The sequence below is a fragment of the Ammodytes marinus genome (genome assembly GCF_949987685.1).
Source record: "Ammodytes marinus genome assembly, chromosome: 7".
NCBI classification, from domain to species: Eukaryota; Metazoa; Chordata; class Actinopteri; order Uranoscopiformes; family Ammodytidae; genus Ammodytes; species Ammodytes marinus.
Genome location: NC_137211.1, coordinates 8,701,504 through 8,715,451, shown reverse-complemented (window position 1 = coordinate 8,715,451; position 13,948 = coordinate 8,701,504). Strand labels below are relative to the sequence as shown.

Genomic DNA, 13,948 nt, shown 5'->3' with positions numbered 1-13,948 from the left:
TGGCAGGCCACAGACAGAGACGTATTTGGCCAGATTTTACACTGACTGTTTAAATGATTCTGTGTCATTTTATTAAAGAAGGTCCTTTGGCTATTTAAAGTAATTAGTCTCAACCAGTGAGTGTGTTTGTGTATGAAATGATAATAAGTTTCCTTTATGAAGCAGAGACTAGATTGTCCGACCCTTCTGTCAGGAGCTAAACTGTCCCACAAGTATTTAAAAACAAAACTGTTCATCACCATCAGATCACATGCAGAAAATGGTTGACAACCTTTGCATTTAAAATGTGAAGTTTTACAGGTCTAGTATGGTGAAGAGGTTTTACTTAAATTGGCACTTGGACAGACATAAATTAATATTTTACCTGTGGTTGTTAATTTCTTGATTTCTTTGTGTGAAATGCTTGAATCACAGAATGGGATGCACTTCACTGCACACTCAAATCGATGAACTCATACACACACATATAGTTAATGCAAAGATGCAAATGCACATACTGTATGTACCGCACATACATTTCATACCCATAAGTAGATGTATATATGACTTTTAAAAAGCTTTTAATAATGTAACCATGTAAACAGCAGTAATTGCTAGTCGCTAGTTGTATTTGACTATGGGGAAAATATTTAGACATGTCTTAATGCTGTTGTCAAGCAAGCAGTATGACCACATGATCTCCCTTCCTATAAATTGAAATAAATACAAATGTATTCCCTTCAAACTGGAAATGCTTATTCATGCATCCCAGATGATGAATCATGATTATTTTGGTGACCCACTGATTATTCCAGCATGATCCATGACAGGGTTTACTTCCAAAACAGATTTTTGCATTTTTATAACATTTGTTTTGGGATGTTATGCTCCCATAGGATAAAGCAGTGAAAGCTGTTTGAAATGTTGCTATGTTTCTTCATATTTCCTCTTAATTTATTATATTCTTCCATTCTGCTGCAACAGCCTGATTTCCCAATTGTAGTCATTACAGTAGGTTTCCACTCTAATCGAATGATTGGGAATATTGATGTTCCTGTAGTGCAATTGATGTCTGGACGTGTGTGTGTGTGTGTGTGTCCCTCTTAAACTAAGCATAATACAATTTTAAATTCCAGTCTCGGCTCAAAAACATTTGGTCAAAAATTACAAGAGCTGTAAAAAATAATAATAAATAAATCCCAACTCTCATTATTTTCCCCCTTGTAACAGCTGCTCCCCTTTTTACCATCAATCACTTTTCCCTGCTCACCTCCCACCTGCATTAGCAAAGGTCAGTGCAATCTCATCTCGTTAACCTCTCATTTTCTAGAGGCCATCTTTTGTTTTTCCTCTTCCCTGCCCCCCCCCCCCCCCCCCCCTACTTCAGACTTCATCTGTGATCTAGTCCAGTGGGATCGGGGTTAGTTCTGCCTCATTACCTGGCCCAGGCCATACCCATAGCCTAACTGACGGTGATTACTGCTGGTGGCATCACTGGCAGAGACCGCAAAGAAGCTGAGAAAAGTTGTTGGAACGGCTGCCATTATTGATTGAAGTAGATGTGTGCTGGCTTATGTTTGTGGAGGCACACCAAGTCACAGTGTATTGCTTGTGTTTTTCTGGGCGGATGGTAGCATGCGATGAGACGACAGAGGGGCGGAGGAAGATGGGCGATGTTCACAATAGCAGCAGATAGAAATTTGGAGCACAGTTTCTTTTGTTTCTGTGTGTTGAAAGCAGTGCCAGCAAAACTTCCTTTTAATTGCAGGGAAATTGAATTTTGGTCGTGATCATCAAAAACAATTTTGTCGAAAGAATTAATGTGAAAATCCAATTTGAAGGGCACAATTGGAAAATAAATTAAATTTCTTGTAAGTGAATGTGATGTTTTATTGGGTATTTCTTTAAGCTATTTTACTATGCCGTTCTCCGCAATTGAATATGAGGTTTCCCAGTTTAGACTCAGCTACTACCGAAAGACTGTGTGTTTCCCTGTGTGTTGACTGACAGGTAGCAGTACGCTCTATTGCTTAGTTGCCGCACACTGTTCACTTTCTGCTTTCCTTCTTTTGCAGTGCCAGGCTCACAAAGCTCCTGTTGGAACATACAGTAATTTATTAAAGATGAACGGCGGGATTAACAGAGGGTTTAATTAGTGTTATTGCACACTGACAGATTATGATATGATGGGTGAACTCACATAACATTCCAGTGATTGACTGTTTGACATTAGCAGCAACAACTTGAATTATAAGGCCCTTGTCTTACTAAACTATAATATGGGGATCAGTGACACAATTAAATACAATCTACAATCCAGTATGTGAGACTTTTCAGATACTGAAACACTGCACAGTTTCTCTTTTCTTTTTTATTACTATTTGAAAAAATGTTACAACGCATTTTTTTAAATGATGGATTTTATGATTGTGAAGTAATTAGATATATATTACTAGGAGATGTGTCCTCTTCCTGTCTCTAACACTAGGCAGTCCATCTAAACATTAGGCGCTGCATACACAACTGCTAAAATCTGCATAACTACCTTCTACACCACCGCTGGCTCTCAGCAATTTCACTCCTTCCGCTTCCACAACGTCCTCCTGTATTAGCATTTAGCTGCCTATCCTATATTTTTGAATAAAATTATCATTAAATGTTATATGTCATGCTCTGTCAGGGAGCTGAGGGAAAGCCTGCTGAGATTTGTTTCCAACCATCTCTTGAGCAGAGCCACTCCATCAAACTAAAGTGTGAATGTTTGTTGCAAATAATGATGAAAAAACCTTGTCATGGCTCAACGGTAATCTATCATGACTGTGCACATACGCATATGTTATAAGCTAGCAAGAATGAATGGTATAACATTTTGGAAAAACCTTTACAATAGGCCTACATGATTTAAAAAAAAGTTTTCTCCCCATTGTACCGTGCTTTTACTGGTCTCATTTGAATGAATGGGAAGTCGTTTTTTTTTTTTTTTTTTTCATTTATTACATGCTGATGTAAATCTGACAGCAGCCCTTTCATTTTTTAATTCTTTAATGTATTTTTCACGTTTTTTTTTCAATTCCTCTCACAGTTTATCCATTCTTTCTCTCTTTCTCTTCGTGTCTTGAAGGTGAATAGCCACTCGGAGCCCTCGTCCCAGTCCCTGAGCCTGCAGCAGCCCTCCCAGCAGCAGCCTCCCCCTCCCCCTCCTCCTCCACAGCCCCAGTACGCTCTGCCTGTCCCCGAGGCCCGGGACAAGCAGCTCTGCTTCTCTGACTTTGAGGACCTCAGCGCTTCTTTCCGCAGTCTCTACAAGTGCGTCTTTGAGCAGTCCTTCTCACAGCAAGGTGGGTGTGTCGACCCTCCTGTTTGTTACGTGGATTAGTTTGCATCTGTTCCTGTGTGTGCCTGTGCAACATCTTAATTGACACATGTGTTTGCAGGTGGGGGGGGGGGGGGGGGGGGTGAAAAAAGCCTTGTAAAACCTCTATGTCAGGCTTCATACGCATAATTAACTGTCAAGCTTATTCGCTCCTTATGAAATTGAAATAATTTAACATTGCTTTTACGTGGCAGTAAAAGCGTTCGGGTATTAACCTCCACCGCACGCTACTCCTACTCTATTTATTTTAATAAACAAACAATTTGTTGTTCCGCATATCTGCATTTTACGGCTTGCTCAGTCAAATGAGTAAAGGCAATTAAGAGGAAGAATTCAACAGAAGGAGAAAAGAAAGGGAAAAAAAAGCTCACAAACACATCTGCAGTCGAGCAGAGCAAAAAAGGGTTCTGCAGCTTTGATAGCAGCTAATTAGATTGGTTCTAAAGTTTGGCTAGTATCCTGCTAATTGCTTCCTGAAGCTTTCAGTTCACCAGGCCTCCTCCCTATAAGTCCCCCCCCCTCCCCCCCACACACACACACAAACACATCACCATCCTCCCCATCACCTTCCCTCTCTCGCTCTCTTCTCCCCGTACACATCCGCACGTACGTTCTGTAACCGAGGAGATTGATGCGCTCTGTTGAGCTCCGCTGTCTGGATTCAACCTCTGACAAAGTCCCCTTCAGTTTGTGGTCAGGGATGCACACACAGAAAAGATAAGACAAGCGAACAGAAGTTGTGGTGGGGGGGGGGGGCGGTGTCATACAGAGAAAGAAAATGGATTTAGCAGATCCTTGAAAGGCTCCTTAAGTGTGAGGCTTAGCAGGAAACAGTGTCAGCAGCAGTCATTGTATTTGAGAGTTTTAAGTCACAATGAGTCACCCAAACGGCGGAGACCCACAGAGAGAGTCCAAGACTACGTGCCAAACTATAGCTCAGCTCGGGTTTTGTTTCTGACAGCTCTTCATCTTTGTACATTTTCACATTAAACAATAGAGTCAAAATGAACACAAGTGAATGCAAAGCCGGATGTGTACAACAACAATCTAAGCTTCAACCATAATCTACTCACCTCTTATGTCACATCTACATTAAAGGGAACATAAATTGTACTGGGTATGTTTCAGTGCAGTCCAGAACAACTTTATTTGTCCCCTTGAAGATAAAGCCGAATTTGAATAAAAGAGACTTTAACATGAAGGTAAAGTGGAACGACTCCCTGAGGGGCAGGAGTGAAATTGTATCCACTCGGATGTGCTCAGATAGACGCAGTATGTTCATCGATTTCCTTTTCTTTTCTTTTTTTTTGGTCACAATCACAAACAGAACTCAAGTCCCTTCTGTTCCACTCCACTGTTCTCTTTGAAATAGATCTTTACAGTACTATTCAGGCCATTCCTGTCTTTCAGTGATAAGCAATGTTACAGAAAATGAATGAAAAGGTGGAAAGATTCTCTAAAAATATTTTGAACAAACTTTAGAATGAGTGTACTTACGGAAGATGTCAGAAGTCTGACAAGGCTGCACTCCAATCCAGTGATTATCCACGTGAAACCTTTTTTCTAGAAACATTCACATTTACTTACATTAAATGGAATAAAATAAAATAATATGAAAGCCGGAAGAGCACAACCATGGTCTGACTCTGTATCAGAAGAAAACACAACTGAACGGCCCTGGAAATGTAACAAGGTAGCTGCTAGCTTTACCGCTTCTGCAGCTGTCAGTATCCTTGATGAGAAGTAAAGGAGGTAAAACACCACTCTTGGGGTGAACCTGTGTATTCAAAGAAAACGAACAGCCATTGACAAGGCTGTCTGTCAGTCAAAAGAAAACTCAAATCCATGCGTGTGTGTGTGTGTGTGTGTGTGTGTGTGTGTGTGTGTGTGTGAAAGGCTCTCATAACAATATCAAGGAGAATGAAAAAGTTCTCTGTCAGTTTTCCAGACTTAATTATTTTACAAAAGCTACCTGAAGGTCAAAACTTCACTGTGAAATATTGTTTCTACACAAGGTATGAGCCCTGTAAATTGCATCCTGTACTCCTCTAGAGATTGTGACCTTTTTCTATGTCCTTCGACAATTTTTTTTATTTCATTTTTGAACACTGTCCATCGTTTGGTAAACATTTTTCACACAACATAAATGTCTGCACAACATGATAAACGGAAGCTGGTCAACCTCAGACATTTCATTTGGCATTAGATGATATCAAATAAATTAGGAAATCAATATAGGATTGACAAGTCACTTAAACGTGAAAATATATGAATGATTATTCCGATAATGGAAATTCACCACAATCAACATATTGCAAGTATCTTTTAATGTGATTGCCGATACAATCATATATGGTCCTACCCTTTACCCATGCTTTTTCCCAAAGAAGCATTTATGATTGAAATGCTCAGGGATTTATGAGCAGCACCAAACAAATATATCTTAGTGCTGCTCTGCTCTTAAGTACAGGTCACACACTGGTATTCAAGGTCTTAATACGCTGATTACGTTCTCCAAAAATAAACTTTTGAGTTGCAGAGCGAGAGAGCCACTAGAGAGACACTGGCGCCAATACATGAGTGGGTGTAAATATGTAGAGAAAACGCCGGGGAAATAGCTTTTTTTTTAAGGCGGATGTTAAGGGCAAAGTGAAGTGGACAGCAGTTTGAAGGTTAAATGCATACAATTTCCCCAGATCACAATATTACCTTTTCCCTCACTCATTCCTTTCAGCTATAGTTTATCCTCGCCTTATACATATTTTATGTTGTGTGTTCTCTTGCAGGTTTGATGGGTATGCCTGTGGACTCCAGCCAACAGGCCAGAACTGCCTGCTCCTACCAGCACTCTCCTGGTGCGGGAAACCACCACCACCAACACAACCACGGTCAGCCGTCACACCACACACACCACCCCCAGCAGCAGCAGCACCTCTCCCCTCACTCAGCCCACAGCCAGCACCAGGCCCATGGGCAGCACGGACAGCACCCTACTCACTCCCACCAGAGTCACACTGGACAGACCTGCCCTTCAACAGGTGAGATAGATATATAAATACAGTCATATGAAAAAGTTTGGGACCCCCTTCTAATTTTGGGGATTTTTGTTAATCATTAGCTGGGATTTCAAAGAAGCAAATTCCTTTACATATATGACATACCTTAGGTAAACAGAAGCAATTCAGCGGTGTCATTTTGTTTATTGGAATAATAGAAAATATGCAATAGGCATCATAACAAAATTTGACTGGTGCATAAATTTGGGCACCCCAAAAGAAAAATTTCATCAGTACTTAGTTGAGCCTCCTTTTGCAAAAATAACAGCCTCTAGACGCCTCTGGTAGCCTGTGATGAGTGTCTGGATCCTGGATGTAGGTATTTTTAACATTCTTACATACTAAAGCGATCCAGTTCAGTTAAATGTGATGGCTGCCGAGCATGGAAAGCCTGCTTCAAATCATCCCATAGATTGTCGATGATATTCAAGTCATTGGACTGCGACGGCCATATCAGAACATTGTACTTTTCCCTCTGCAGGAATTTGAACTGTGTTAAGGGTCATTGTCTTGTTGGAATATCCAACCCCTGCCCAACTTCAACTTTGTGACTGATGCTTGAACATTATCCTGAATAATCTGTTGAAACTGGGTTGAATTCATCCGACTATCGACTTTAACCAGGGCCCCAGTCCCTGAAGTGGCCACAGCATGATTGAACCTCCACCAAATTTGAAAGTAGGTAGCAGGTGTTTTACTTGGAATGCAGTTTTCTCCTTTCGCCACGTAAAGCACTTTTTATAAAGACCAAATAACTTATTTTTTGTCTCATCAGTCCAAAGCATTTTCTTCCAATATGAATCTGGCTTGTCTAAATGAGCTTTTGCATACTCCAAGCAACTGTATCTGTGGCGTGGGCGCAGAAAGGGCTTCCTTCTCATCACCCGGCCATACAGATGTTTTGGTGCAAATTGCACTGAATTGTTGAACCATGTACAGATACACCATCTGCAGCCAGATGTTCTTGCAGGTCTTTGGAGGTGATCTGTGGGTTGTGTGCAACCATTCTCACAATCCGCCGCATATGCCGCTCTTGTACTTTTCTTGGTCTGCTAGACCTGGGTTTAACTGCAACTGTGCCTGTGTCCTTCCATTCCCAGACAACATTCCTTACAGTAGAAATTGACAATTGAAACCTTTGGGAAAGCTTCTTGTAGCCTTCCCTAAACCAATGACAATGAATAATCTTTGTTTTTAAGATCTTGGGAGCTGTTTTGATGATCCCATTCTGTCTCACTTCAGCAGAGAGTCAAAGAGAAGTGCAACTTGCATTTAGGCACCTAAAATACCTTTTCTCATGATTAAACAGACCTTTATATGAGGTTCAAGGCTTAACAACATAATTCAACCAATTTTGTGTTTGAAGTCCTCAGTTTTACATACTGTTACATGCATTAAAATCAGCAAAACCACAAGGGTTCCCATATTTTTGCACAGCCAGTTTTTCACATTTTATTTAATTTCATAAAACTAAATACTGCTTTTCAAAAAATCTTTGTTTGGAAAACATCCCAGTACTTAGCTGTTCCTGGTAAATGAAAGACATACCACTTTTATCTTTTTTGTGTGAAAGCAGAGTCAATTATAATGCCGGCTGAGAGGGGTTCCCAAACTTTTTCATATGACTGTATATACCGGTGGTAGGATGGTCTTGAGGAATGGTGGCCGACCTGGCTGGTTCGGGCACCGGACAGGAGGGTGTTAGTTGTAAAACTAGTTAGTGACTGGTATTACGTCTACGGTGCCCGCCCATCTCAACCATTGTGTCCTTGAGCAAGACACTTAACCCCAAACTGCTCCAGGGGCTCTGTACTACGACTGACCCTGCGCTCTGACCCCCTCCGAAGTGTGGTAACTTGAGAGGGGGTATGCGAAAAGACACATTTCAATGTAACCATTGACTAATAAAGTATATAAAGCCTTGATTCCATTGAGCCATGCGGTGAGGAATTTGCCTTTCCATTGTCAAAAGTTGGGAAGAGGTACCAAATTAATCGTACCGGTAGTGGAGCTTCACACCGCACTCCGTTGATTGGTCGGCATAATAATAGTCATAATAGTCATTTCCGTGCCAGAGATAAACCACCGCTTGTAGTCACCTCGGCAAGAGTGAAGAGTCTTGTGTTTTGCGAAAAATGATGGTGCGTATCTTTCTTCCTTACATTGAATGTATTGGCAAGCTACACCCTGTCCCGCTGCTATGATGTCACAGTAGTTACATAGCTGCCGCTGCAATCGCCTTCCGACATACAGTATACCCCACCTAACAAGTAGGAACACTGTTGGCAATGGAAACGCTAGCTAGATCAACGCATTACTTTGGGAGCCTGGGTCTCAATATAAGAATGAATCTACACTACTGCAGATCTAATCCTTGTGTAATGAATTTACAGAGTAAACACTAGTTTGCCATTTCATAATATAGATGCTGCACCGCACCAAACAAGGATTCTACTTCTCCTGACTCCCAAAACCACACTGGGTTGTAAATGCAATTCGACCTAGCACGCCAGAATAAGCTTGCCTCTGCACAGACTCATTGCATTTATATTATACTCTTCCCTCTGTAGTGTCCCATGGCATTCAATATCATGAGGCCGGGCTGATACAGACAGGCATATCCAAAGCTTCACAGAGGCTTTCCTCTTCATATTCCCAGTCTCTGTTTTTTTTTCTTTTCTTCTCTCTCTATTCCTTTGTGTCACTGCAACACAGCTCTCGGGTCAAAAAGAGGGACTATTCAGACATTATTTATCTAGGTTAGTTTTCCCCTCAACCGAGCTGAGGATGAATGAAAGCCATCCCTCTGTCTTTGATCCACAGCCTCATAATGTAATGTTGTTTAGTTTGTGGCGGTGAAAAGCATCTCCTTCCCCCCCCCCCTCTGTCAAAGCAGAGCTGTGGCTGGATTTATTTCTGTGTCAAGTCACGCCACCTTGTGGTTGACTGGAGAGAAACATGTCACTTTTGAATCTGAAACAGATTCTCAAATGTGAGAATGTTCAGCATTCCTCAGTTTTATATAATTGTATCGTTAATTGAACATTTAACAAACAATTTTTACCAAAATTTCATTTTTAAACAAAACAACTGAACAAGGAAAAGTATTTGAAATAACAATGAGACAAGCTTTATGTTTTAGCTAGCAATTACACAACATTTCTAAAGGGGTGTGTGTGTGTGTGTGTGTGTGTGTGTGTGTGTGTGTGTGTGTGTGTGTGTGTGTGTGTGTGTGTGTGTGTGTGTGTGTGTGTGTGTGTGTGTCAGACTGGTACCCTAACCTGGACTGGCTGAAGGAGAGCTGCCGCATTGCTACCAGCTACAACTGGGCAGACGTAGACCTCTCCCCATTTCAAGGTAACACACACACACACCACACATACACACTGTGAGCAGCATCTGAAATTAACATTGATAAAGCCGTCTGCTGCAGCCTGTTTCGATGCGGACAGAATTGATAAAAAGCTTATGATGCCAATCAGTTACTTTGATTAAACCATTAGGATTCCTCTCTGCACACTCATATGCACTCACCCTCTCCAGGCACAATATTGTAATATCTCAGGTCGTAACAGTACTGGCCTAATAAAAGTCATTATTCTGCATCTGAATGGTTTGCCACTGTCTGTTTCCCTCTGTAGTTCTCTCTCTCTCACACACACACACACACACACACACACACACACATACACACACACACACACATACACACACACACACACACACACACACACACACACACACACACACACACACACACACACACACACACACACACACACACACACACACACTGTCTCCCTCCTTCCCAATTGTATGATGTGAATAATCCAATTAGGCCCCGGCTCAGTAACAACCTCTTATCACGGTCAGCGCACAAAGGCCGCCAACATCCCCACACGTTGGATGACGGCGGCTGGTCTTATAACACACCGATTTCAACTGCCACTCCTCTCTCTCTCTCTCTCTCTCTCTCTCTCTCTCTCTCTCTTCCTCCTCCTCCTCCTCCTCCTCCTCCTCCTCTAATGCTAGACCTCCCTCACACTGTCCCTGGCTCACCTCTGAAGAGCAGGGGCCGTGCCTCTCTCGTAACCGTCTCCGCCAAGCACAAGCCTTATGAATTCTATTTTGTGCAAAATATCGGACGGCAGTTTGTTTACCAGAAGCCTAGGCGTGTCTGTGTTTTTGAAGGAGTAACTAAGAAAAAAAAAGAAAGAAGTGTTCTACGTTCAGGGTCTGGTTCTACAGCGTTTGGAATTTGAACAGGTGTGCCGCTGTAATATACAAATATTAACATTCATGCCCTATTTTCTACAGTGTTTACATAAGCTAGTTAGTTCACCTCATTTATATCTTCGCATATCTTTTATCATCCGTGCGTTAACCTTCTAAACCCTGGAAACCAAGGATAGGCGCTAAGAACATTGTATTAACGTTAAGATGAGACAAATCAAATGCTTGATGTGAATGAAATGAATCACAATGGCTAATTAGATTAGGTGCAGTTGTGCAGCCGCCATAAAGCACGTTTGAATGATTTGGGATGTTAATCTAGACACACTTATTCAGTGTTTATTTGTTTGATAAAAAGCTGTATTGAAGAAGTAAGGAAGACTTTGTTTCTTAGATTATTTGCCCTCTATCACATAACTCAGCAGGACCACCTGTGTAAAAGTCAAACCATTTTCTAACTGTATTTACGACTAATGTTCGTTGGGGGAAATAAGAACAAGATTTAGGATTTACAAGATCAATACAGATACTGTTAAAGATTGTGTTAGGTAACATCTGGTGAGACTGTGTTCCATTGCAGACACTTTCTTGGCTCTTGACTGTGGCTAAGGATTATTTAGAACAGCACACCGCTCTGTTTGCATCCCACTCCATTCATTCAGAGAGCAATTAAAAAAGCTTGTTGCTTTAGCTTTCTAATTATATAAACTAGGCTGTTAAAGTTTTAAGTGCCTTCATCGTCTTGATAAATACGCCAACTTTCTAAATTTCCAAGAGTGTGTGTGTGTGTGTGTGTGTGTGTGTGTGTGTGTGTGTGTGTGTGTGTGTGTGTGTGTGTGTGTGTGTGTGTGTGTGTGTGTGTGTGTGTGTGCGCGCGCTTAAGATGAAGGCCGGGGTTGGCTGTGCACAAAGAGGAGAAAACCTCCTACTCAGGGCTAGACCATTGCCCCAAGCCAAACAACCTACTCCCTTTCTATTTTATCTATTTTAGGTGGAGTTAGCGATTCTGAAAAACACTTATTGTCAAAATCAGTGAATATCTCCTCACGATCCGCTTCCTGTTCGCACTGTGTGTTCGCGCTGAAATCAAAATCTGTTGTAAATATACAGCCTAGGCTTTGTTAACAGGTATGTGAACAAAAGGGGCCCACCCCTATCTAGCAAAATTACCGTTTACAAAGCCTAGGTTTTGTATACACACTGGATATTCTTTCAACGCGCACACAGTAGGCTACAAACAGGTGGTGAATTGTGAGCAGATACAGTATTTAGTGATTTTAACAATCTTAGGGTCTCAGGGCAGAGGGTGTCATAATGTACGGAATGTAAAGCCCACTGAGGCAAATGTCTTTTTGTGATATTGGGCTATATAAATAATGCTGATTTGATTTGCTTTCTGTGTGTCTTGCAGGTCTGAAGGAGAGCATGCGACAGGCTGAGCTCAACAACTGGTCTCTGGACCCCGCCCAGATGGCTGACCTGTGTTCCTCTATAAACCGCTTCTTTGCGGCCACAGGGGTCATCCCCCCTCAGGGCGCCTCACACCCACAACCTCAGGCCCAACATCAGACACCACCTGGGGCAGCGCAGCACCCGGCCCAGCCACACGGGGCCATGCACCCAAAGGCCAGCCAGCACAACCAGCACGGCCAACACAACCAACACATCAGCACGGGTCAGCATATAATAGAGTGGGGGCTGTACACACCAAGCATATGTTCCGTATACTGTATGTCTCAATCAAAATAAAAGTCATTTTTAGACTTTGATTCTATGGTAAAAACTAAAGAATATGGATTGTGATAAAGAGTAGAACTTATTTTGTCCGCGAGGTATAAGGTTTCTTAAATTTTTGACATCTTGGGGATACAAATAAATGTTTACAGACAAAAGCTATGAATCATGAGCTTATCCCTCTTGTTGCCTTCGCTTGGAGATGATTTTAGTGGATTAAAATAATTACAGATTTCCTCCCTCAGAGATTAAGTTATGAAATAGTAGATAATAGTTCTATCCACAATACTACTTGGTCACTTCCCACCTGTTCTTCACTACTGTGTGTGTGTGTGTGTGTGTGTGTGTGTGTGTGTGTGTGTGTGTGTGTGTGTGTGTGTGTGTGTGTTGGATTACAGTCTATATCCTAACTGTGCCATTGTTTGCCCATCATAGATGTACAAGAGAACTATGACTGTTGTCAGCTTCATAGCAAGTTACGCTATGAGGGGCGGGATTTCTCAAGCTAAGCATCACATAGCAGTTAAACTGATAGCAGCTTTGTGTTCCGTGAAGACACATACGCATGTGGGAAAGTAGGGACACTAATCTCACAGATAAGTCATTGGCCTTTTGTCTGTTCTGTTCTCCCACAGGGAGCATGTACATGGATTCGAGACAGAGCATTTCCTCTCTAATGGGCCCGCCAGGTTACCCCCACATGCCCCCAGTCAGCAACACGGCTCCATCCATGACAGGTGACTCCTCCTTCGCTCTCTTCACAGGTCAGGGGGAGCATATAGGAATGCAGTGTGTATGTGTGTGTATTGAGAATAAACTATAGATGTATATACAAGGGTGTCACATACTGGCTCGATGTAACGGGTACATTTAAAGGGCTACCTCCAGTAATGTAGAGTAGCACTTTCATAATGTTGGGCCACTCACAAGAGACAGATAAAATAAAAATAAAAGGCAAATGGTCAAATGTAATGCTGCAGGGGCTGAGAATATCCTGCATAATAACCTTGAGAAAATTTAATTTTCTAATCTTCATGAAGATACAATGGAATATACTTTTATCGCATTGCATATGCAATGCGATAAAATCCTTGATCATTCAAGGTGCCACTCCCTATATTTATTTCAAAATTGCAACAGTGTTTAATTGAAATCACTTAAATGCTATAATACATTTCACACACGGCACCACAATATAATCACTAGTTGTTTCAACCGGTCTGGTTGTATGAGACCTTTGAGACATGGTGGACTGTTCGATGCTGATTTTGATGGTTCTATACTTTTTCGGCTTAATGGACATTTTTGGTTAATCCCACTCAAATGATATACAGTTGTGTTCAAAATAATAGCAGTGTGTTTAAAAAATTTAGTAAAGATCAAAATCCTTATCATAGCTTTTATTTCCAAACACGCAAATGCATTGGGGACATTGCACGTTCTATTCCAAATCCAAATATGAAGAAACATTCGTCAAATGTTTCTTCATCTTTACAGAAAGTGAAGAAAAAGGAATATTAGACTGTTCAAGAAAATAGCAGTGTCTGCATTTTTCTTTACAACTCAAACATTT

At 41.5% G+C, this 13,948-nt stretch overlaps 1 protein-coding gene across 1 annotated transcript in view; it reads left to right on the top strand.

Moving 5' to 3' along the window:
• Nucleotides 1-13,948, top strand: part of LOC307253120 (forkhead box protein J3-like) — a 52,887-nt gene that overhangs the window by 36,517 nt on the left and 2,422 nt on the right. The window contains exons 8-12 of the mRNA XM_080030997.1: nucleotides 3,101-3,317; nucleotides 6,139-6,390; nucleotides 9,676-9,765; nucleotides 12,053-12,316; nucleotides 13,011-13,112. Of these exons, the coding sequence (XP_079887123.1) occupies nucleotides 3,101-3,317; nucleotides 6,139-6,390; nucleotides 9,676-9,765; nucleotides 12,053-12,316; nucleotides 13,011-13,112 (925 nt within the window). The remainder of the gene's footprint in view (nucleotides 1-3,100; nucleotides 3,318-6,138; nucleotides 6,391-9,675; nucleotides 9,766-12,052; nucleotides 12,317-13,010; nucleotides 13,113-13,948) is intronic.